Source organism: Macaca thibetana, chromosome 2 (genome assembly GCF_024542745.1).
Source record: "Macaca thibetana thibetana isolate TM-01 chromosome 2, ASM2454274v1, whole genome shotgun sequence".
Classification (NCBI taxonomy): Eukaryota; Metazoa; Chordata; class Mammalia; order Primates; family Cercopithecidae; genus Macaca; species Macaca thibetana.
The window spans coordinates 126,690,547-126,715,969 of record NC_065579.1 but is presented as its reverse complement, the minus strand read 5'-3'; the positions used below and the strand labels follow the sequence as shown (position 1 = coordinate 126,715,969).

General features: G+C 39.5%; 1 protein-coding gene across 1 annotated transcript in view; it reads left to right on the top strand.

The window, feature by feature from the left end:
• The window catches only part of RYBP (RING1 and YY1 binding protein), a 69,604-nt gene extending 45,953 nt beyond the window's left edge, over positions 1-23,651 (top strand). The window contains exons 3-5 of the mRNA XM_050781360.1: positions 18,910-19,086; positions 19,193-19,291; positions 19,614-23,651. Coding sequence (XP_050637317.1) covers positions 18,910-19,086; positions 19,193-19,291; positions 19,614-19,866 — 529 coding nt within the window. The 3' untranslated portion in view covers positions 19,867-23,651. The remainder of the gene's footprint in view (positions 1-18,909; positions 19,087-19,192; positions 19,292-19,613) is intronic.
• Positions 23,652-25,423: the final 1,772 nt, after the last annotated feature.

Sequence of the window (25,423 nt, the reverse complement as noted above, 5' to 3'; positions counted from 1 at the left end):
AAATAGTTGAGTATGAAAGGAAGTTGGTGGTTTTTTTGTTTGTTTTTTGTTTTTGAGACAGAGTCTTGCTCTGTCACCCAGGCTGGAGTACAGTGGTGCGATCTTGGCTTACTGCAACCTCCGCCTCCCCGGTTCAAGTGATTCTCCTGCCTCACCTCCAGAGTAGCTGGGATTACAGGTGCGCACCACCACGCCCAGCTAATTTTTGTGTTTTTAGCAGAGACGGGATTTACCGTGTTCTCCAGGCTGGTCTCAAACCCCTGACCTCAGGTGATTTGCCCGCCTCAGTCTCCCAAAGTGCTGGGATTACAGGCGTGAGCCACCATACCTGGCCATAGGAGGAAGTTTTAAACGTGCTTTTTATGACTGATAAATTTAATGCAGGAATACCTTATTTAAGAGGGTAAGTCTCTTTAAAGGACACTTGGAGAAGATGCTTTGTTATTGGTCATGGATGGAACTCAAAATTGTGGTCTGCTTCTGAAACAATTATATTCTCAATTCTAGTGTGTTGCTTTAAATGCGTGTGTCTCCCATAATGAGGGCTGGGTGCTGGTGTGGAAGACACAATAATAGCAGGAACCATGGACAGCTGCTAGAGTAACAGGTGGGACACTGTCATTGCTGTAAACCATCAAAACAGTGGCAGGAGCTGTATTGCGTAGGGCAGCTCTGAATACTTCTTCAGGGAATCTCACCGTAATAGCAACCTAAAGTAATCAAAAGAAGAAAACATTATTTTCCATGTAGTATTAAATGATACAGGGTCTATAGAATACAGTTTTTAAAAACTAGAATCAGTGGTGGTGCTCAATAAATATAGTGTGGCAATTAAGGCTTTTTTTCTTTTGGAATATTTTTTATGTAGCATCCACATTCTGAGGCATATATTTGTCTGAAACTTGGGGGAAAATATATTCTTCTGATTTCACTAAGACCAAAGTTTTTAAAACTTGAATTTGCTTTATTAATACGTATATACAAGTGTGTAAGAAAAACAAAATAGCACTTGTATACTTTTTCTTCCAAGTGTCTATTTTACCGATTCCAACCTTTTTTTCCTCAATCATATTGATGAGAATGTAGGACAGGTATTTTCTTTGTTTTAGCAGTTGGGAAAACAAGCTGAAGGCTGTGATTCGTTCTTACAAGTCATCTGCAAATTAATAAAAGAACCAGGGCTAAAATTCCATTTTCTTAACATCTGTTACTCTTTTCACTAGAGTTACATGCAGATTAAGAAATGCAAGGGCCGATCACGTGGGTCATCCTGGAGTCCCAGCACCTTGGGAGGCCAAGGCAGGAGGATTGCTTAAAGCCAGGAGTTTGAGACCAGCCTGGGCAACAAAGCAAGATTCTGACTATAAAAAAACAAAACAAAACAAAATTGGACACAGTGGTATGCACCTGTACTCTCAGCTACTCGGGAGACTGAGGGAGGAGGATTGCTTGAGCCCAGCAGTTCAAGGGTACAGTGAGCTGTGATCACATCACTGCACTTCAGTCTGGGTGACAGAGCAAGAGCCTGTCCTAAAAAAAAAAAAAAAAAAAAAAGCAAGCAGATGAGCTCTAAATATTACTATGATGTGAAATCTTGTTGTCTGATCTCAAAATCTATTATTCCAGTTCGCTGAACCCCTTCAGATTTTGGTTGTCTCATCCAAAGTGCAGCATATCCATCCATCTCTCCTTTCCAGTCTTGTCGTTTGTCTTCTGTGTTTACTTCCAATTCACCGATTCTACAAACCTTTATGCAGTGCATACACTCTTACTCATCTAGGTCAATGGTTCATTTTTAAGAGGTGGTTGATAGTACCTTCTTATAAAGCTGTTTAGCTTAGAGTAAAAAATACTTTATTCTATTACTCTGCGCCAAAATTTGACAAGTAGCTGTCTTTACTTTCATTCTCTTCTGAGTTCTTGTACCTCAATTAAGACATTCTTTGGGCATGAAACTCAGCGGGCTTCTAGTTTATTTTTAACTTTTAAAAATGGATATAACTGAAACACAAGAATAGAAATAATCTCCTTGTTCATCACCCAGCATCAACAGTTTGTATATTGGCAGGCCTCTTGATCTTCATAAATACTGTATGGGCTTATTGTTTGTGTTAAGCCATCAGCTTAACAGTGCACTTGTATAAAAGTGCATTCTGGGCAAAAAATTGGCTACACACCATTAGTCATTGGGGAATTACAAATTAAAATCACATTGGGATGCTACTGTACACCCACTTTAATGGCTCAGATTAAAAAGACTGACAGAACCAAGTGTTGTTGAGGATGTGGAGCAATTGGAATGCTCATCCTTTGCTGGAGGGAATGTAAAGTAGTACAATCCCTTTGAAAAAGAGTGTGGCAGTTCATTATAAAGTTGAATATATACTTGCCATAAAGTTAAACATATACTTGCCATAGGCGTTTTAGCCAAGATAAATGAAAACATATGTCTGCACAAAGACTTGTTAATGAATGTTCATTTCAGCTTTATTTATAATAGTGGCAAGCTGGAAGAAGCCCAAGTATCCATCAACAGGAGCCTGGATAAACAAAACACATAACAACATGGATGATTCTCAGAAATACTATGCAGTGAAAGTAGCCTTACACATAAAGAAGAATATATACTGTATAATTCCATTTATGTGAAATTCCAGGGAAGACAAATCAAATCCATAGTGACAGAAAACGTCAGTGACTTCCTGGAGCTGGGAATGGGGATTGTCTAGAAGGGGCACCGAAGAGGATTAGGAGTGATGATTATATGGTTGTATATGTATGTCACAACTTCTTAAAACTGTACACTTTATTGTATGTAGATTGTACCTCATTAAAATTTACCCTAGGCAAACATTGGCCATGTCAGTAAACTGCAGCACCTATTCTTCTTCACCTTTTTTGTTTTTATTTTTGTTTGAATGGCAGGTAATCATTCACCTGTAAACAAGCAGGGTGTAATTTTGGAGGTACCTCTAGTCTTTAGTTCTATTCCAGCTGTAGGGAGGGCTGGATAGGGTCAGAAGTAATGGGATTCTTTGCTGCTTTCTTCTACTACAGGCTGTTTGGGTCTTCTTTGGAAGATGAAGCTTTGGCTCTTAAATCCTTATTCCTGGGCAGGATAGCTCCAGTTTCTTTCAGAGACTGAAATATTTTCCTCTCCCTTCCCCACAATCCCAGAAAAACATGTTTAATGTTTTAGAGAACACTTTGTCTAAACTAATGAATCTATCATTATTTCTCCTGATATTTCTACTTTTGGTCACAAATTGTTTGATGCTTAAGTATGTCTTTAGAACACAGCAGTTTCCCACTAGCAGAGGTATTCGATTCGTGATATAAATTAGTTTAAAACTCTGAGAAAATATATTCATAATGATATTCAGACATCCCACACCTAACTTTTGGTGTTGGTTGTGCTGTCTGGAATATAAGGCTGATTGGGATAGGGTATAATGATATATCACTTCACGTGACTTACTGATTAGAATGTTGTAATCCTTCTTTAGGTGGCCTGTAATGGTTTTCTTTGAGTACAGTGCTTAGGAATGTGAAAAAGTCCAAGAAACATTTGTTCCTAAAAGTCTTCTAGACTTTTAAGGGTTCAAAAAAGGATGGGGGCTTGTCGAAAGGAAATAGGGACTGGGTGCTGTGACTTACACCTGTTATCCCAGCACTTTGCGAGGCTGAGGTGGGCAGATCACTTGCGTCCAGGAGTTCAAAACCAGCCTGGGCAACGCAGTAAGACGCCCCCGTCCCTACAGGCATGGTGTGATGTGCCTGTATGTAATCCCAGCTACTCAGAAGGCTGAGGTAGCAGGTTCACTTGAGCCTAAATATTTGAGGCTGCAGTGAGTTTTGATCACTTCACTGCATTTCAGCCTGCTCAATAGAATGAGACCCTGTCTCTTTTTGTAAAAGAAGAGAAAATAGGAGACAGCCTGAAGGAGGAGCTCCTGATGGCCAAAGCTGGAACAATTTGAGCAAAAAATGCTCAAATGAACATTTGACAGTTTTCTGTTTTAACCTATAGGATAAAATAAGTATCCATTAATTCATATTGATATAAATAATTGAGTAAATATGGGAGAGTAGAGACAGCTCTTAAAGAAAAATTCCACTTAATAATTATAAAAGGAAAGAAGGAACTAGAAAATCACCATTAGGACAAAAATACCACCACTACCAACAGAAAGTTAGAGATTTGTGCCGAATCCACATTTGGATGCTAAAATTAATATAAAGTTTCAGGAGAAACAGCTTATTTATATAGTCTCAGTATCTCTGCCAGAATATTTATTTGAAAGACAATAACTTTAAGGTGGAGAAATATAAAACATCATCATGAACCCTTTGATGTGATACACTGAGGAGGGCACATCATTGCCGTGGCACGACCTTCATTCTGATCATGAGAAAACATCAGACCCAAATTAAGGAGCATTTCTGTGAAATAACTGACCAGTCCTCGAGAGTTTCAGGTTCATAAAGGACAAAGGCCAGAAAAATATCAGGAGGAGCCCAAAAAATGAGAAATAAGAACAGAATGTGATGGGAGACCTAGATAGGATCCTGAAACAGAAAAAGGACTTTAGTGGGAAAACAGGTGAGGTTCAGGAAAGGTTTAGTTAACGGAATTGTACAGATGTTAGTGTTCCAGTTTTGATCATTCTGTGTTTATATACGATAGTAACATTAGGGAGAACGGGGTGAGGGGTATATGAGAACTCTACTATTTTTGCAACTTTTCTGTAAGTCAAAAACTAGTTAATAAAGCATCTAAAATTTCTACTTCTAAAAAGGCATTTGAAAAATCTGTTTTGTCTTTGCAAATTAGTGAATCATTTTCAGCAAGTCTTTGCAGAAAGTACACTTACAGGGAGAGTATCTCCCTCCCTCTTTCCCTCTCTTTCTCCTAACAGGGTCTTGCTCTGTCGCACAGGTCAGAGTGCAGTGGTGCATGATCACAGCTCGCTGCATCCTTGACCTTCTGGGCTCAAACAGTTTGCCCACCGCAGCCTCCTGAGTAACTGGGACTGCAGGCATGTGCCACCGCACCCAGCTAATTTTTTTTGTATTTTGGTAGAGATGGGGTCTTCCCATGTTGCCCAGGCTGGTCTTGAACTTTGGGGTCAAGTAATTGGCCCGCCTCGGCCTCTCAAAGTGCTGGTATTACAGGTGTGAGCCACCACACCTGGCTTCCCTCCCACCCCCCTCAAATAAAGACATTTCCAAGTCATTTATGGAACATACAGAATCCTCACCTTGTTGGAAACTTTTTACAGGTGATAAAAACTGGATTACACTGATGCTAAAGGTAGATAATTTGGAGTGGAGTACTAAATTGAAAAGCTTTTGTGTCAGAATGATTACGGTCATGCAGGTACTTCCACGTATGCAGTATACAATCCCAATTTTCAAAATATCCCTTTCTTAAAGCTAAGATTTTAGGTAAGTCTGTAATTGGAGATCTTACTAGTAGTGTGAGAATCTCACTTGATGCCACAATACTTGGGCTTGTGATAACGTAGTTTCTCTGAGGTTAGAAAAGCAGGCGTATTATGCCCTGCTCTGGGGACTCAGTTTTACTACCTATAGACCTTTTCTGTTTTGATAGAGAAACAGAAAAAGACAAAGAGCATTCCTAAAGGACTAGATTCAACTTCCTAAGAAGTTTGTCCTAGTTCCTTGTTCTAAGATTTTTAAAAATCATAGGCATTCTAGAGCAGATTGCAAAAGTAGCTTTTTTCATACCAGTATAGGTGGGACATGTTTTGGTAGTTGGGCTATTTGAGGTAGGAGGAAAGGTGGAGGGTTAAGGGGCATGTATGTAATCTGGTGAAGGAATTGGAAAAGAAACGCTTTGGAAGGATACCTTCCTGATTGCCAGGTTCATAGGATTGTCCTCAGGCCTTATTTGTTAATAGCTTTTAAGATTATTTTTAATATTATTGACCATTCTTTCCTGGAAAATCTTCTTTCCCTTTTAAAATGGCATCTCATTCTCTTCGTTTTCCCCTCTTTTACTGGCTTCTGTTCATCTCCCTTCCTTCTTAAGGTTTGGTGGAAAGAGCAGAAACTTAGGTTAAACTCTACTTGCACTAGTCTCGTTTTTACTGTTGGGTGTTTGGTTTATTTAATAACTTCAAGAAGTCATGAGGATAGTGAGAGGTGATGTATGTAGAATGCTCAACACAGTGCTTCCTCATAGGAAACTTTCATTACCTGTTAATTTTCTTACTTCTTCCCTCTTTTAATGGCGAGCAGTTCTATCTCTGGGTAGATCTTTATATTCATTGGGATCTCTCTTGTCTGTCTCTCTCATGTATCATATACATTGAGATCTCTCTCTCTCATATATATAGTATCCCCAAAGAGCTCAGTTCTGAGGCTCAGAGAGAGACAGTTAAGTGTATCATTATAATACAATGTTATGCAACATGCTGATGTAGCATCTGCTGTCTGCACTGCATTATACAGAGGACATACACTCCTGCAGCCAGCATTAGCTGACCTACTGGCAAGAAATTACTATTTTGAAGCAAGTTTGGGGAGTATACATAACATTGAAAAGGTTGGTACTGTCTCAGAGATGTTCATCATCTAGTAGGGAGACATAGACAACTAGGGTGATAAATTATAATGTAGAACCTTAAGTGGTGGAGGTATGTCAGGGTGGTTTGGGGACACTGAAAACCTGGCCACAAACTTACTTGCCAGGAGAAGTTGGGAAAGAAGTGGCATTTGAGCTGGATCTTAAAGCAGGTATGGGTTTTATTGAAGAAATATGGAGAAAAAGGGCATTGCAGAAGCTAAGGAATAGCAGATAAGAAATAAAACAAGTGGTAAAAGGTATCTTCTGAAAAAGATAAGATAAAGTTTAGTGTGACTTGAGCTCCTATGAATGAGAGGCCTGGGACAGTGAGTGTGGAGAAAAAGCAAGCTGAGAGAAGTGTCTGAAGAAACTTGTGAAGAGCCTATATATCATGCTAGGGAGTTAGGATTTTATTCTGTTAGCAGCAGGCAGAGTTTTAATCAGAGGAACAGGCAATTCACCTTTTCTCTTTAGGCCCTTTGGCCTTTAGCATCATGTATAATAGCTAGAGGGAGGACTAGAAAAGACCAGATAGGACCTTATGGACATAGGAAGATACTTAGGTCCTGAACTAGCACGGAGGAAGACAATGAAGATGAAAGGTGAGTATAGGAGATTAGAGAGTCCTTTCTGAGGTTTCCTTGGCATGTGAAGAATGAGGGTGAGGGGAGAGTTCACATACTGGAGTATCCCCAGCAGTGTGTTCCGAACATAATCATCTTAACTAATTGATGCTGAATACATTAGATGATACACATTCTGATACATTTTTTTAAACATCATTTCACCACACTTGCTTGAAAAGTTCTTTGGAGAATTTTGCTTAGGTAAGAAAAGTACTCATGAGTGGGAGCTGTGCAGAATTAAGTTTTTATGTAGAAATACTTATTAACACCCTCTGGTTCTTCAAAATGAAAAGAGTACAGAATGAAAGAATTGGTTAAGATTTCCTGACAGATGTTTTCTTTAGTTAGAGTGGACTTTGATACTTGCATGATTAATTTCTTAGGCACTAAGATGTGCCTGCTTGGGTGTGTTAGGATGTAGTACATGACTGTTGATAGCCTTGAAGTTTCTCCTCTTTATTCAAGTTTCTATTCTTATGCAAATGTGTTCTGGTTATTCTGATAAATATTTCATCCATATGTAAAAAAATATGACCAACATTTTAAGTTCAAAGATCACTATTTAAATTGACATATGAATTCTCATCTACCTGTGCCACTCTGTGCCCTCCCAGCCCCCAGAAAAACAAAACCATTTTTATGGAGTTGAAGGAATTATCAAGCTTGGTGCTAGTGTTTCTAGTAATAGATACTGGTAATTTTAGAGTCTTCTTCACCTTCACTCATACCTGATTTTTCAGCCATTTGACCAAGTAAATAAAGATACCCTAAAACTTTTCTTCCCTTACTCAAAAGTCATTTCCTTTCCTTAATGGAAATAAAGACCATGATTACCAGAAATGTTTGAGGTATAGATGGTATTGTCAGAGTTGTAATTGTATAGAGACCATCAAATTGTCTTTCCATCTGGCGAGAGAAGAGTGATCACACGTCTGAATACAGAGATAATATAGTATCAGTATACTCAGTGTTCTTGGGATTCCTCTCCTTATGTCCTACCCTTTTATAGCCCCTACCAGTCAGAACAGTGAACACATATGCAGATGTCTTGTGCAGGCATCTTTTGATAAAACTGCACAAGAGAAGTTCTCTTTGTTCTAGATTGCCCTCCCATATTTGCAAAAGTTTCTACTCCCTTATATTGTATTCCTGTAGTTAAGGTTAGACAGTAGACCAGTGAAGCTCACCTGGGAGTGATTTTTTTTCTTCTGGGGAACATTTGGCAATGTCTAGAAGCAAATTTGGGTGTCATAACTTGAGAGAGAGTGGTACTGCTGGCATCTAGTGGGCTGCTAAACATTCGCCAATGCATAGCACAGCTCCCACAACAAAGAATTATGGGGCCCAAAATAATGAATAATGCTCAGATTGTGAACACTGCAGTTAGTGAAGTGTTGAGAATCTTCTGAAGTGATAATGGGCTTCAAGAAAGTTTTTAATAACCAGTAATGTGATTTTTAATAACCACTAATAGAATTGTAAAGTATTAAAACCAATAAAGTTTTAATAACCAGTAATTATAATAGATCTCTTGACCATGAATGAATTTGTCAGGGCTGTTATTTTGTATTATTTAAGTTTTTGTTTTGTTTTAAAGGTTAGATTTGAGGGAAACCTTAAAATTTACCTTAGTTTAGTTGGAATCTTAATTTGATAGGTGAGGAAACTAACACCTGAGGAGGGCAACTAGTTAAGTATTTGTTAGACTGTGGCTTATCTAATAGCTTCTGTCTTTGGTAAGTTACTAATTCTTTTGTGTTTTGCAAGTACCCATGTTTGTGACATGAACTGTAATTTCAGAATCATTAAATGCATTTTAAATAGGATCTTTGACAGCTTTAAAGTAATTTGCAGAGCAGATTGGATTGCTTTAGTGTAATGTTTCTTGGAGAAAGACTTGATTTGTCACATTTATTTGCATCTGAAAATGGCATTTGCTTAGAGATTCTTAGTTTCTGGGATTCATCTTCATCATTGACATGGTTTAGAAGGTACTTTTGTGTATCATTTTTGGTGGGGAAGAAGGAACAGTCATGTCTAAGTCACTAAACCAACGATATGTAGTTTGTAGAAGGTTTGTAAAAGCATGATGTTTATTTCTCACTTGCATGAGTTACTAAGAACATAAACTGCAAACTTGCCTGCACCTCAAGAACAAATACTTTATTTAGTTGTCTTTATTAAATACTCAATACAAGTGTCTGAGCTAAAGGAACCTTATAGATCACTTACTGTAATCTTTTTGTCAACAAAGAAATTGAAGTTTGGAGAGATTATCTAACTCATCCAAAGTCACAGACTTAGGGTTCCAAGATAATATGAAAGCAAAAAGGGGGAGGTCTAGATAGCCCTTTCTCTAAAGGGCTGTGTCCCAGCTTGTATGACAGGGCAGACCCCATGTAAGACAAAGGTCCTCACCAGAGGTCTGGGCTGTTGGAATCTCTTGTGTTATATCTCAATCAGCCCGTTGGAAAATGAACGTGTATTCACACACATCCAGAATGCACAGCACCGTGCCTCTGCATTTGCTAGGCACTTGGAGAAGTCTGTTGCATGAGTTTGAGAACGTTAGTCAAAATGCTGAAGGTGAAACTGAGATGGAGAGGAGGTGGCATAAGCCAGAATGCCGAAGATAGAGTTGAGATGCGAGAGGAGATGGCACAAGAAATGTTACATCTCTGACGCAGAGAGTAGGGTTGGATGTCCACGTAGGCTTTTGCTCCTTCCAGGGAGTCAGGTGAGGAGAAGTTTGCCTCTACCTTGCCTGTAGTTGTAGTACCCGCAGCTGCTGTGGTGCTCACACTGCCTCAGATGGGACAGTGATTCTGCAACACTACTAAACCGGATGATCAGCAAGCAAAAAAAATCTTTTACCATAGAAGAAAGTTTGTGTTGAAAATATGGAATGGAGGTATCAAAAAGAAATGTAGCCGTTTTCCAACAAAAGTCCATTTTCAAAACGATTTAGGGAATGCTTTTCTTTACATGATACATTGAACTAACACATTCTTTGTTAGTGGGCATGTTCTTTGGAGAAGGGCTGAGGGAGAGCTAAAGGGACTATTTATTATGGGACATTTACTTAAAATATTTGAATAACCACAAATAAAATTCTGTTATAGGCACCACAGGAGAGAGGAAATGGAAGGAAGCCAGCTTTATAGTCTATGGCTTAAATACTTGAAGCCCACTTTTAGAAAGTTGTTCTAGTGTTAAATAAGTTTAAGATTTTTCTTTATTTTCAAAATGTTTCCAGCAATTGGAGTCAATGCTGCTTTTCACCTTTTTTTGAGGAAAAATTTAAGCCTGAGAAGTTGCCTTCTGAAGACTGTCTCTTTCTTGACCCGTGGTGCAGTAGAGTCGCACAGTCCAATATTTGGCATGGTGCTGCGGTGGCCGTTCGCAAGTGTTTTGGTCAGAAGATCTCTTACGTTTCGTAAGAGTATTAATGACCCCAAGGAGCTTTTGTTCATCTTAGTTATATGTATAGATACTTCCCATATCAGAAACTAAAACTAAGAAATGTTTAAAACATGAAAATATACAAACTCTCAGACCAGTGACGTCAGATGTCATTGCTTTGGAAAGCTCCATTGTAAACTCTTGAAGAAAAGAAAGTGAAAAGGCAAGTAATGTTTTAAAATTATTATGGAAATAGTTTTGTTTCGTAGATCCTCCTGAAAGGGTCGTGTGGACACCCAAGAGTCTCTGGATCAACACTTTGAGGCCCACTGGGCTGAGATAACTGTTGCTGCCAGATTGATTTATAAAATAGGTCTTTTGTTTCCAAAAATCAGAACCACTTTTAGCTCTTTTTGTTTATTGAATATATGTTCCTGAGTTGCAGAAAAGTTATGGTGTTTTCACCTGTTGGTGCTCAGGTGAAAGTCTGTTTTCAGGACATAAGAGACATTTTAATATCCAAAATGAAAATTTAAGGTGAAGGAGAACATTTCAGAATCTGCTGTTAATTAAGGTAAAGATACTTGTTAGTCGTGTTGGAGCCAGTTGTTTCTAACCAAGCTGTATCTGGTGAGAGTTTGTGTAACACCATGTGTGGATATTGTACAATTGAAGTTCAGTGGCCTTCCCTAAAGGCATCCTCTTTTAAAAGGGATTTCTGCAAAACCAAAATTCTCTCTGAAATATGCAGAAAAACTGGTAGCTATGTTGGTGAGGCTCCTTAGTGCTGCTGTTGCTGTTAGACAGCATAATTAACTTTAGGATGCTAACATATGCGAAGGATTTATGTCTCTAGAACCATTTCCCAGGGCAGACTTACCAGCTTCTTTCACTTGTAAATCTTTCCACTTGCCTTCCAGTATATCTGAAGAAGGGTGGCAGACACATCTACGGCTGGAAAAGTAGTGTTTTGGAATGTATATATTATTTTTACAGGGAGTTATCTTGTGGATTATCTATCTACATGTCCTGTTACAAGAGCTAAGTGAATGGTACCTAATTTCATCCTCATTTCATCCTGACCTCAGCCCTGTGAAAGTAGGTGTGGCCTCATTCTCATTTCAGGTAATTTACCTAAGCTCAGTAGCAGGTCTGGATAAAGTCCAAAGGCTGTCTTAACTCCAAAGTCTATACTCTTCCTTTATACTATTCTGTTTCCCTATTACCTGTGAAGGTGACGGAAGGAAAGATTAGGAAGAAAGGGGATGACTTGAGTTGTGAAATTTTGATAGGATTAAATTTGAGGGAAATTTTTAGTTTTCTAATACAGAGCAGAGTGATTCTCTTGAGTCAAGGATGTATGTGGGAAAGAGTAACCTAGAATGGGACTAGGACCTCCTTCAGGTCACCTAGTAGCTCCTTGTAGATGGGCCAAAGGATTTGAGAAATGGAAGAAAAGTGTTTACGTGAAAGAGGAAAGTACTATTTAAGAGACAAAAGAACTGCAGAAAAAAATACTGTTTGGGAAGCAGAGGGAAATTAATAATGTCCTGCAATGTATGATCTTGGTAAAGTGACAATTGGGTTTTTAATTATTCATATTATAATGATGGTTGGCTTCAGTCAAGTCATGAGGTCATATAGGTTCCTTGGTATATAAAAAATATAATGGAACAGAGTATATGGGTTAAGCGAACAGAAAACAAATTGTATTAATCATCAAAGCCAGAGACCAGTAGTGTTTACTGGACAGTGCTGTTGGGATAAAACAACTCCAATGCTTTCACACTTTAACACTGCTTTCCTTAGAAGTAAATAGATATGTTGCCCAACTTAAACATGGATTGTATTCCACAAACATATTTGCAATTTGGTTATTTACAACTTGGAATATGTTATCTTAGACAAGTCCAGACAAAGATTTAGCCTCAGTATGGCTTTAACAAGGTACTTTTGCAAAGAAGAAAAAAAACTTGTATGCAGTTTATAAAGCATTTTCACACATGTGGCCCACCTAGTTTCCTGCAGTTGGATTTTACTACCATTCCTATTTTGTTTTCAGAATGTTTTAGTCGGCAGGTGTTACAGAATAACAGCTGAGTTGTATACTTTGGTAGGTTCCAAGGTGGGATATATGCATTTTGGGACATCAGTAATATAAAAATTCAGTCATTATTGGATGTGGTAAAATCTGTCCTAGCCAACCCAGTCCACATGTGTGTGTCTATACAGTGTACATGTATATGACCTTCTGGATGTAGGGACAGGAAAACAGGTCATGTGAGAAGGCTAATTACAGTATCATAATGTGACCTATCATAAAGAATCCTGATAAAGAGTGCATTCAGTGGAGAGACTTGCCCAGAGTTGTTAAATTCTTGAAGCTGCTAATTCTTAGACTAATAGATTGCCAAAGCAAGGAAGGGTTAGGGGGAACATAAAAGCAGCATACAAAGAACTCAAGGGCTCGATGTAAGCTGATTTGATGAAGGCATTTTGTAGGTTGTAAGGAACTGTGTTAATTGTAAAGTACCTTTTCTTTGAGATGGATGGGTTTATTGTCTTAATTCCACAACCCGTGGGTATTTTAATTGAAAAGTGAAATGCCAGGTGGAATTCGGAAAGTGAGCAAAATGGACACATGGTTGATAGTTTATGAAAAGCTGGACACATAATCAAGGAAAGGGTGCAATTTATTAGAGACTCTTCTTGCTCTTTATTGCCTGAATCACAAGATGGCTTTGTCATCTCCTTGCTTGTTGTGGTAGCTGAGATCCAGAGAAGTATGTGAGAAATGAGCAGTAAGATCTCACGTTGCACAAGAGGAAAAGGAAAAGAGTAGTACACAGGAAAAATGCCTCTTTAAAAAATAACTGTTTTACCTGTGCTCCCTGAAAGTGGTATCAGTACACATACCAAAGCAATCCAGGAAAGGTGTCTTGTTTTCTGTTCTCATTTGTGGTTGTGTACATTTGAACTCTCTGAAGTTTTTCCTTTCCAGACACTAAGGATGCCCCAGATAAAGATCTGCTTCACTTTTTATAGAATGGACTCTTCTGAAATGTTAGCTGCTTAAATGCAAATAAATATTTTCCTGATGATGTCTATTATTGTAGTTTCATAGCACATTTTCATTTATATGCTACTGAAATGGCAACAATAAACCTGTTAAATATTTCAAGAAGATACCCTTTTCATAAGAAAATACAGTCGTGAAGAAGACACAAAAAGCTTGTTTGCTAAATTTATGAGGGAAACTGTTTACTATCTTGAATCTCTGGTCATTTTTGTTTTGTTTTGTTTTGGAGATTGGTAGTGCTGGTGGTGGTGAATGATTGGTTTTAATTTGAGACTTAGACACCAAAAGCTGTAGGCCGTGGGCTCTGATCTAACATTTACTGCTGTATTGTGAAGGTGTTTATCTGCTTGTTTAAGATTCGTTGGGGAAACTTGAATAATCTCGGAGACTAAGCTGTCAGCTTCGTATTGAAGAAGTGACTTGCCACAACATGTTGAAAGTTTTGCCCATTAAATGAGTGCTATTTACAGTGTGTTGTATGACACTTAGAAGATTTCATTAAGCAATGTGAATTTGTGGGAAGTCACTATTTCTCACCGATCAGCAGTGTTAAGTATCATAATATGGGTTCATTCCTTAGAATGTTCTAAAGGCAGTGGAAAGCAAGGAAAACAGTCTTGCCTGTTCCCCCGCCCCCTTCTCTTTTCTTAAAGACAACTAAGTAGTTCCCTTGCCAGAGTAAGGCATGGTGAGGCTAACAAAGGTGGCAGTGCTGTTCTCAGGGAGGAGTCTAGCTAAACGGTAACTTGGACCTGAGTTTTTCAGTCCCTAGTACCCTCATCACCCTTTTCATCTCACATTGCCACCCCTGACACACGCATGCCAGGCTGAACTCTTCAAAGGCATCATTGTAGAGTGTTTAAGGATACCTGAAGATAAGAGGAGTCCATAAAGAGTACAGATGGAGCTGAACCTTGGATGAATTTCTTACTCTTTCTGCTCCTCAGTCTTCCTAATTTGTAACATGGAGATGACAGTTCCTCCTTGAGGGCATGTTGTGCTGACTCTGACTTCTTGATGTGCCTGTCCTCTGGTAGCTTTGAAAAGGTTCTGCCGCTCTCCCATGTTAGGTACATTTGTAATGTTTAACCTGGAGAGCCTGGCACAGCATCCTAGGAGTGGAGTGTGGGAGTGTGCATAGCTCTCAATGGAAATTGGACTTTCTCATTCTTCCACTTGCCATGCAGCGAAGAGAGTATTAGCCTAGAAGTGGGGAAGGGGACAGATTGCAAGAGCCGCCAGAACATCTCTGACAATGTAGCATCTTTATATGGGAGGGCTCAGCCTGGTGGCCTTTGTATTTTTCTGTTCATTCGCCTTCTAAAAGGCGAATTTCCCTACCTCATCCCCTGCTCCCCAACTCTAGGAGTACTGTGGCATTTGTTGGGAGAACTAGTTTGAAAAAGCAGTTACACTAGTTAAGATGATAAATGCTTGCCTGTTGTTGAGGGATTTGGGTGGGGAAGGGGGGCAAGTGATGGTTTAAGAGTTAGGTTGTCACTTAAGGACACATACAGGATGTTCGGAACACAGCAGTACTTTTCAAACAACACAGGTGGTTTAGCAGATGCCCCATTTTTCTTGATAATAACTAGATCCCGAATAGTCTTGCATCCTTTTCATTTGTGAAATTTTGGTTTGTTGACCAACAGAGGGAGAAACACTTCACCATACTAGTCAAACATTTCATTAGGAACGAGTGAGACTTTCACCCAGTTGTGCTTATATGTTGCATTTTAAGAGGACTTACGGCTGAAATTTACCTTTTGTACATACAGACTTCATCCTGTAGATACCAGATTGTGTTGCGTGCACTGAAGAATTCTGAGTGTGCATTTGCTGAACTGTTGAATGATATCAGTGGCAGAACCATTCAAAGGGCACCTTACCTGTTGTCTACAGTGTGCCAATAAATATTCCTGGCAGATGGGCTGTGTTTTAGGGAATAAGCCATTTTGGATAAGCATGATCTCTGGGTAGTGGAGACCTGCTTCTTTTAGGCATGCTATATTCATGCTATTAAGAGTAATTTGTGAGATGCAAGTAAATTTCCTTTTCTCTCTCGTTCATCACCTGCTCTCTTTTCTCCTATACTGTTAGTGCCTGCTACTCACCAAACCAGGCACTGCTTTTGATCTCCATGGTTCATTTAATCTCTTTTCTGATTTCTCATTTCCAAATTCTGCTCACGACCCCTACACTACCTCTGCCATGTTGCGTGCCTCCCTGGGAAGGGAGAGACCAACTGAGAGAACTTCCTCAGATTGTCATCTTTTCTAGTAAAAATGTCACTTTATCTTTACCTAGCATCCCTCACATGTCTCAGTAGAAAGTGTCCCCATTCCTTTCCCTAGGCCTTTTGTTTGTGTTCTTTCTCTCCCTTTGACCGATGATTTAACCCTTCTGTCTTGCATGCCCTCCATCGTTCTCCCTTTTTGATTGTACAGCATCATCCATGACACTGTTTCCTACAGAAATCCTCCTCAGTTTGCTTGGGTAATGAGCAGAGCAATCCCTTACTTCAGCATCACAGTTCTGAGGTGAGGAAGAGCTCCTGTGCTCTTCCTCTGACAACCTTCAGGCTCTTAATTCTTGCCGCCCTGATCCCACATAGGAGAGTGATCCCACTCTCCTAAAAGTCACCAGCGACCTCAATCTCCAAAGCTTAGGCCCTCTTCTCAGTTTGCATCTTACTTTGTCTTTCTCTGTGGTGTTCATTTATTCATCCAGTAGATAATTTTATTGAGTACCTAGCACTGCCTAATGCCATGATGACAAAGATGATTAAATGTGGTCTTTGCTATGGAGTAGTATACAGTTGATTGACAGGTACAGTGTAACGTGGTAAGTGACAACTTTTATAGGTTGTCCCGGAGTAAGGCAGGCTCCTCCGTCTCAGATTGGGTGGGCCTGGTGATTAGGCTGAGATTTCTCTGGGGCCAAGCACCTGGCTTACCTTTGCTTCTCGTGTTTAGGATAGTCTTAAATTGGTGTTCAGGTGTCCTCTCTTGTTCTTGGATCGGATTTCTCTGGCGTAAAGTACCCATATTGGCTTAATTGAAACTCTTCATCAGGGTGTAGTTTCTCATAGTTTGAATGGTTTATTCACATTATTAACTCTGGCTACATTATTTCATTTTAACACCTGAATATTGGTTAATGTATGGTAGTTTATTTTAGCACCAATTTAAACTGTTTAGTAATCCCTGTAGACAGCTGATCTGTGTCCCTAGTGAGTGCATGTGCAATGTCTTGTAGTGGTCATTATTTTTTTAAGTATTAACACAATCATACTTCCTCTTTAAAAGGAGTAAAATGTGTTAGAATGACTACTGCTGCTGTTAGAATCTGTGAAAAAGGGAAAGTCACCTTTTACCTAGGGGGTCCTGTGTGTTTCTTGGAAGAGAGGGGCTTAGAGTAAGTACATGCCCCTTCTCCAGGGCGCTTTCACATGTGTTTGAATCCCTTGTCACTTGTGATCCAGGCTCAGGTAATACAAGGTTTCGTGGTATGCCATCCCATGACCAAAACTTGTGTTGCTAGAGACCAGTGGTAAGCTTGCTCTGAGCTTGCTCCTTTTTTCACAGTGTTTTCTTGCAGAGTCATGACCAGTTCTGAAACACTCAGAACATAACCAGTTCCTTCAATGCTCAGATTAACTGTGATACTGTCATGGCATGAGCATCTGTCCCCACCTCTCCTGTGGCCCCTGTCAGCTATATCATAGCCACTGCCCAAGAGGTGCTCCAGTCACCACACTTATGGCTTAGGGAGCCAGCATGTCATGTACCTAGTGGCTCTCATTTTGTTTCCTGGTAAAGAATAGCAAAATTGGCCAGGTGCAGTGGTTCACACCTGTATTACCCCAGCACTTTGGGAGGCGGAGTCGGGTGGATCAGGAGTTCGAGACCAGCCTGGCCAACAGTTTGGTGAAACCCCGTCTTTACTAAAAATACAAAAATTAGCCAGGCATAGTGGCAGGCACGTGTAATCCAACCAAGCTACTCAGGAGGCTGAGTCAGGAGAAGCACTCGAACCTGGAAGGTGGAGGTTTTAGTGAGCCAAGATCGTGCCACTGCACTCCAGCCTGGGCAACAGAGTGAGACTCCACCTCAAAACAAACAAACAATAACAGCGTTAGGTAAGAATGCAGCAGCTTTGTTTTGGGTTTTGTTTTTAGGTTTTTGTTTTCTAATCCTCCACCACTGACTCTCCCATTGATGAGTCAGACTTGGTCTGTCCAGTTATTTTTCTCCAGTCCGTTTCTCCATCCTGGGGAATTGGAGAGGGAGCTATTGGATCTAAAGGAGACTGTTACATTGTGGTAGCCAGTTGTTTTACTTTGTTAATGAACCATTTCTATATTTGTTTTCTATCTTAAACTTGGAAAGTTTATTATATTGTAAGTATCTATCTAGATGGGAATGTCTTGGAGAATTAATATTATGTAGAAATAAAGCATAGGCATTCCTCTCTCTCTGTCTCATTTAGGGCTGTGAATGGTCATGCATTGTGAAAGTGTTTGGCATCTCTTAGAATTTGTGAACAATAGTGCTAAGAGCCAGTGTCAGTTGGAGATTGGCACAGACATAATGGTTTATGGCACAATGAATGTGTCACTTGTGTAAGATTTTTTTTACAGTGACTTTCAGTCTTCACTCCCTTGGGAGCTAGTATGAGCTATAGTTACCTTTATTGCTCTATATATGTTGTCTGTGCCAATCACAGAGCTGCAGGGGAGCAGAACAAGTTGGAATAATTAGATTGAGGAGTGAATGTCACACTTCTAATTTCATTCTCTTTTCAAGGGATTACTCGTGTCCATTTAATAAAATGAGATTAACCCTCTGCAGCAGGAGTATTTGAAAGCTGTCAGTCAGTATAATCTTGACGGCTTGAAAGAAGTAGTGTTCTCAGCACTCTCAGAAACACTGTCATGTTTTATTGGCTCAAAGACTATTTTACTGCACGGGGATGTGTATGTTAGTGTTATCACTTGTGAATGTATCATTTCCTTTGAAAAAGGAAAAGTTTAGTATCCATACTAAATAATCCATACAAAATCATGCAGAAATAACACGAACCATATAATTTAGTTTTGAGTTGTCAGATATCAGTAATAAAATACCCAAGGTATTGTGAGACCAGATAAAAATGTTAAAAAAAAAATTATAAAGCAAATAGTGATACATATTTTTTGAACATTTTAGAAAACCTCGGATCAATTCTCAGCTGGTGGCACAGCAAGTGGCACAGCAGTATGCCACCCCACCACCCCCTAAAAAGGAGAAGAAGGAGAAAGTTGAAAAGCAGGACAAAGAGAAACCTGAGAAAGACAAGGAAATTAGTCCTAGTGTTACCAAGAAAAATACCAACAAGAAAACCAAGTAAGTTTCTGGTTAACAAAGTACAGGATATTACTTTGCAAGTGAATTCAAGATATCTTCTAAATGCCTGTTTTTTGTTTGTTTATTTTGTATCTCCCTCATTTAGACCAAAGTCTGACATTCTGAAAGATCCTCCTAGCGAAGCAAACAGCATACAGTCTGCAAATGCTACAACAAAGACCAGCGAAACAAATCACACCTCAAGGTACTCGAAAGCTAGAATGACATACTAAATTACCGCTCTGATTTACTTAATCGTAATCATGAACCTGGGGTGGTTTTGTGCCTTGGATTTGTAGGCTAGTAATTTTACAGTGGTCTCAAACTTTGCTGTCTGTGCTTGTTGTATTGATTATTGCTAAAGCTGAGCAGCACACTTTGTAGTCGGCTTTGGCATGTGCGGTAGGCAGTTCAGATTCATTGCCACAGTGTCGTGAAGTCTTGTGTGTATTGATGACATTCTGCCAGAAGCTGTTTTTGATCCGTAACTTATTTAATTGGCTCTTCCCCTGTGGTGTTGCTTCTAGGCCCCGGCTGAAAAACGTGGACAGGAGCACTGCACAGCAGTTGGCAGTAACTGTGGGCAACGTCACCGTCATTATCACAGACTTTAAGGAAAAGACTCGCTCCTCATCAACATCCTCATCCACAGTGACCTCCAGTGCAGGGTCAGAACAGCAGAACCAGAGCAGCTCGGGGTCCGAGAGCACAGACAAGGGCTCCTCCCGTTCCTCCACGCCAAAGGGCGACATGTCAGCAGTCAATGATGAATCTTTCTGAAATTGCACATGGAATTGTGAAAACTATGAATCAGGGTATGAAATTCAAATCCTCCACCTGCCCATGCTGCTTGCATCCCTGGAGAATCTTCTGTGGACATCGACCTCTTAGTGATGCTGCCAGGATAATTTCTGCTTGCCATGGGCATCTGGCCACCAAGGAATTTCGCACCCTGACGATTACTCTTGACACTTTTATGTATTCCATTGTTTTATATGATTTTCCTAACAATCATTTATAATTGGATGTGCTCCTGAATCTACTTTTTATAAAAAAAAAAAAAAAAAAATCTGCTGTGCACAATTTTCCATGTACATTACAACTGGTTTTTTGTTTTTGTTTTGTTGCGGGGGGAGGGTTGGGAGGGGGAGGGAACTTTTATTTATTGTGTTCACAAACTCCATCCTTTCAGCATATCCTTTTAAGTTTAGTTCTTTCTTCCAGTTATACTATGTACTATCAGTTTTGATATAACTATATATATATAAATATAAAATTATATATAAAGGGTTATTTGAAACCAATCCATGGCAACGCTGGTGCTTGATACACTGTGAAGTGAATACAACATTGAACAGTTACAGATCTGGGACAGTCCCTTCTATGAAAGTGCTGAAATTTAACTAAAATCAGTCTTACATGAAGTATGTTCCAATCCATGTGGGAACTTGACTCTCTCATCTGTCTAAAGAATACTGGACGATATAAAAATATATATTTTTTAAACAATGTGATCTCAAATTTAAAGACTGCTCCAGATAGCCTGCATTTGCAATGGAATAACTGACAAATCACAAGTGGTTTAGTTGGGGAGGGCTTTGATCATTCAGAAGTAACTAAACTAGCTCCAGAATGCCAAGTATTCGTGTAAATTATGGTTACATGTTATCATTTGCTGTTCTTACATAAGCACTCATGAAAATATGGTATTCTGTAACTCGAATTCCATCCTCCATTTTCCAGACCTCTACTCGTGTCTGAGGTAAATCTAGAAATTGTTTTAGTTTTAGGATTGAAGCGGTCTATAAACTGTATTTTTGGTCCATACAGGAAGCTGTCCCTTGTTTCTACTTTCTACATGACATTGCAGTGGTGGTTTCTGTAATTAAAATTTGTTTGCCTCATGTCCCTTCGTCTCATAAACCTTCACTCTACCGATTCAGTTGTGAGCATTCTTTGTTTTTCCTTCTCAGAATCTACTATGATTTGTTTTACTGAACAAAGGTTATCAACCACACATCTAGTCCTGACATGGAGCTTTTCAGTGTTTGGAGACGTTTCTCAATCTCCTGCTGTGGTAGGAACTCCAGTGGTGAACGGCTTGCGCGCCTGCAGCCAGAGTTGCAGGGAAAGCTCGTACTGCGAGCAGCATGTAATCTTTTTTCTTCCTGGACGTAAAGATAGCTTGAATAAACTGTTCTATTTCATTCTCTTCACTCTTTTTACTGTCTTGCAAAAAAAAAAATACTAATAACAATAGTAATGAAAGACCACTAATACAATTCCACCTCTCCTTATTAAAATAATTTTTTAAATTTTGGTTTTGCTGTTGTTTGGATGTGGGGTCTCTCTTCTATTTGACTTTTACATTTAGATACAGAGTTTGTAGTACTTCAGAGACATTTCAAGCATGAGAATTTGAGGTTACCTCTCTTTATTTGACGTTTAGGGACTCAGGAGGGCAGCCTAATTTGTAATGAAGCACCACATTTTGGTGTTAAAATCCTGGTTTGCTTAATAATAGAAGTAATTTCTGTCTGTGGAGGCAACAAATAAAAAAATTAACAGCTTGAATTGAGTAGCCAACAGGAAAGGTTCCTTTCACATTTACATTAAAACTATTCTGTAGTCACTAATGTACCATAATTTAAATTCTTTTCTCAAAGGTATAGATTATAAAGCAGTGCCATTTGTTGCTGTGGTCCTATTCTCAAATGCATGGACAATGTTCCCCCGTTTTTAAAATAATGCTTGTGTCTGGGATGCAAGCTACTCTTACCTTTTTAAATACATTTTTAAGGTATTTATTAATGAACCAAAGGAAATCAGATGCTTTCTGTAGGCATCAGAATATATAATACATAGTGATTTGACTATGAATTTTCAATCCACATTTTAATATTAGTGGGATATTGCAAAGACATTCCTTCTAAAGTTTTAATATTCCTTTTATTAAGGGTCTCAGGGAGGGTAAATTAGTCAGCCATATTTATTTTCCAGAGGTTTAAGGAATTGCTGTTTTTAACTTTTTTAAAAAAAAACTTAAATGCCACCAAACTCCTGTAGGTTGCACTGCTTTTTGAACCAATAAGTGTTGGTATGCACTTTGTTCAGACACACTGTGTACTTTTTCAAAAACTAGTTTCATGTAAAGTGATTGGACCCCATAGATTAGTGGAAAAAGCTGATTAACCAGCTACTCATAGGCTGCTAATTCATTCATGCCAATGTTTTGGTTTTTCAGTTTTGCCTCCGTGATAAATTAAAGAATGGGGAGGGGTGAAGGAAGGGGAGGATTGCTTTAGAGCAAGTGGCATGAAATTACCATCTTCATAGAAACCACAGCTAACAGTGGGAGTTATCTAAGCAATCAGATGTTACAGGGCCAGCCCTTTAGTTGCTGTGGTGTATTCTGTTGGGTAGTGAGGTAGTAGGTACTTTATAGACTTTTAATTTTGGAAATTGATGACATCCCTCAGGCATGTATTCTGGAAATGGAATTCCTGTAACTTCCTGTGTCTTCAGTTTGCCCTACAATTAGTAGGCAGCGTGTAAAAACACTAGTGTAGATTATAAAGATATATATTAAAAGAGGACCAGAAATACTTGGTATTCAGTGGCACAGAAAGCAGGTTAAACAAAAAGCACAGTGTTATGCTTGCAAGTTTCCATTTGTTTTAATACCACGCAATCTTTTACACTGGTGCGTGTGCACGCACACAGAGCTTACCTGACTTTGCTCTGCTTGAGTCATGCAGTTAAAAAAAAAAAGACATCTTGACACCCACACAATATTCTAATCAAAACCTTTCAGTTTCAATCTGGATATTTAAAAACATTGGCAGAAGCTTCTGTGAGTTTAGTTCCACTAAGATGTTTCACCTGCCTTATCAAGACCATTCTCAGTCTACTTTTTTAAGCTACCGTATCTTAAATTATTGAAAATTTATTAATTGCTGAATATATAATAACCTTTGCTTGTATGTAACCGAAAATGGTTTAAGAGCCAACATTTAGAGTATGACAATGGAGCTGAACAGTTTTTAATGCGCAAGCAGTTCTGTTCTTGTGTATGACTTGTAACCTTAATTTACTGTGTAAAGATGGTTACATTATTTCCTTAGCTTTGTTTGTTGGAGACAAATAGAGAATGCTTGTTAAGTATGTCAAAACAATCTTATCTTGTGAATTTTTGTTAATGTATTATACGAGCTATATTTTTCATTTGCCCAGAAAGACAGCTTGTATAACGCTTTTGGAAGTTTCTGCTCTGTAATGTCTTTAGAGCTGACAGTCTGTTAGGTTTGTTTTTTTTCTTCATGCTAAAGTGTCAGTTGGTGGTTTTGTGAACTGGTCAAAAATTCACAGGTCTTAAATGTTTTGGGGGAAATTTATATTGGACACTGCTCTTTGTCTAGCAAATAAAAGATGTTAATATATTCCTGTTACTGGCATGTGCACGACTATGTTATTAGAAGCCACTTTATCATTTTCCTGCTTTAAATAGAAATGTCTATTTATGAATTCTGCTTGTAGTTTTTTCACAAATAAAATAGTAAAATTTACATTGGAAATCTCTATTTTTGTGTGTATAGATTTTAGCCTTTAGAATAATAATTTTTAACCTGTGGAATATTTCCAATGTGAATAGGGAGCTCACTTTGTATTTTAGAATACAGAAGCTTATCAGAAGCTGAAGTAGCTGGGTGCTTAAGTACATGCCTCAACGATGCAAAAGAAGACATAATTGAGCAAAAGAATCACCAAAATTTGGAAGAAAATGGACTGCCTCCTAAGTGTAACCTTTGAGATAAATTGCAATGATGTAAAGGAAGGAAATGGGATTTAAGGAAAGAAAATGGAGATAATGCTAAAAATTGCTAATTGAGGACTGAAAATCCTCAGAAGACAACCCCTGTCTCTGGCCAACTGGAGTTTAGGTCAACTCTGTCTCAGAGATGTGAATAAAGAGTGTTACTAACCTAAAAGCCACACAAGCTCACTTACTGCCCCATGCTAGGGAGACTCCTGCCTGCTGCTGCAGGTGCTGAGGCACACCAGTCTATAACCTTCCAAAGAATTAAGAAACCACTTAAAACACGTCAAGATCCATCCCCGATTATTTTGTCCTGGGTCTGCACCTGAACTAGCGCCGGAAGGAAAAGAGTGTAGATAGCGCAGGATGTTGAGCTGAAAATGGGTCTGTTTTGATAAAACAGCAAGTTCTGTTCTTCGTCCTCATTTTTTAGTACTGAACATGACCCAGGTTTGGCCCCTCAAAAGTCTAGGAAAGGATCTGGAAGGGTTGAAGGACGGGGATTGGATGGGGTCTCTGATGTTTCCCATAGGCCATTTTGGATACAAACGTGCAATCTGCTAACCCCATGCCCCTCTGCTTGCTTTTGTGCCTGAGGAGTTCTCTGTGAGGGCCCCCACTGCTGGTGGCCCTTTGGAGGAGGATGGGAATTGTCTCCCTTACTAGGTGTGGGCCAAAGCAAGCACTTGGCCTTTACAGGGGAGGCACAAGGAAGAGTCATTTCTTACCAGTTGTGTGGACGGAAAGGGACGCAAAAAGGTTTTCTCTAGTCCTCAGCCAGACTCTAGTGTTAACACCAAGTGTCCAGACCCCGTATTGAGAAATCCCATGGCTAGAATGTGACAGGATCATGGAAGCAGCTCTTGCTCAATTATTCTTGATCAAGGGTGGAGTGGCGACTTCAGCCAGCAAGGGCCCAGGCTTGTGCTCTCTGATTTCATAGCCATGCAATGTGGAAATGGAAACCAGCCAGACTCCACCTTGGGCAGTGAAGAGAACGTAAGGGACGTCCACGCCCCTGACCTCCCAGCGGTTCTGGAAGGCCACTCCTAACCTTCAAACCATAGCAAGGAAGGTTAGAGCAATCTTTGTGTTAGGATCAAAACTCCTGAGAAAGGTGTTTGCTAACCACTGAAGGAAGCCCACGGCCTGTCTTTAGGGCTTCTGTCAGGAAAGTACAATGGACGTAGACAACTAGATACTGCAGGAGGGCTCTGATTTTCCGAGACAGGATCCTAGGATGTGTCTAGAAGCCTGGGGAGGGAAGGTAGATATGCAGGTGTGATGTTCTGCCTGATAGTGCCTCTCTCCAGGCATTAACTACAAGGCTGGATGGGGGCTCACTACAAGACATCCAGTCCCTAAGCATGATCCTGTCACACTCTAGCCATGGGAAGCACTGGTGCAACCCATTTGCCAGTCCTTCCCTGGACGAAACCCACCCCAAAGAACTGGGAAACCCTTCAAGGCAGTTTTTAATGAACGCTTCAATTGTGGAACTGCATGAATCCAAGAAGGCCA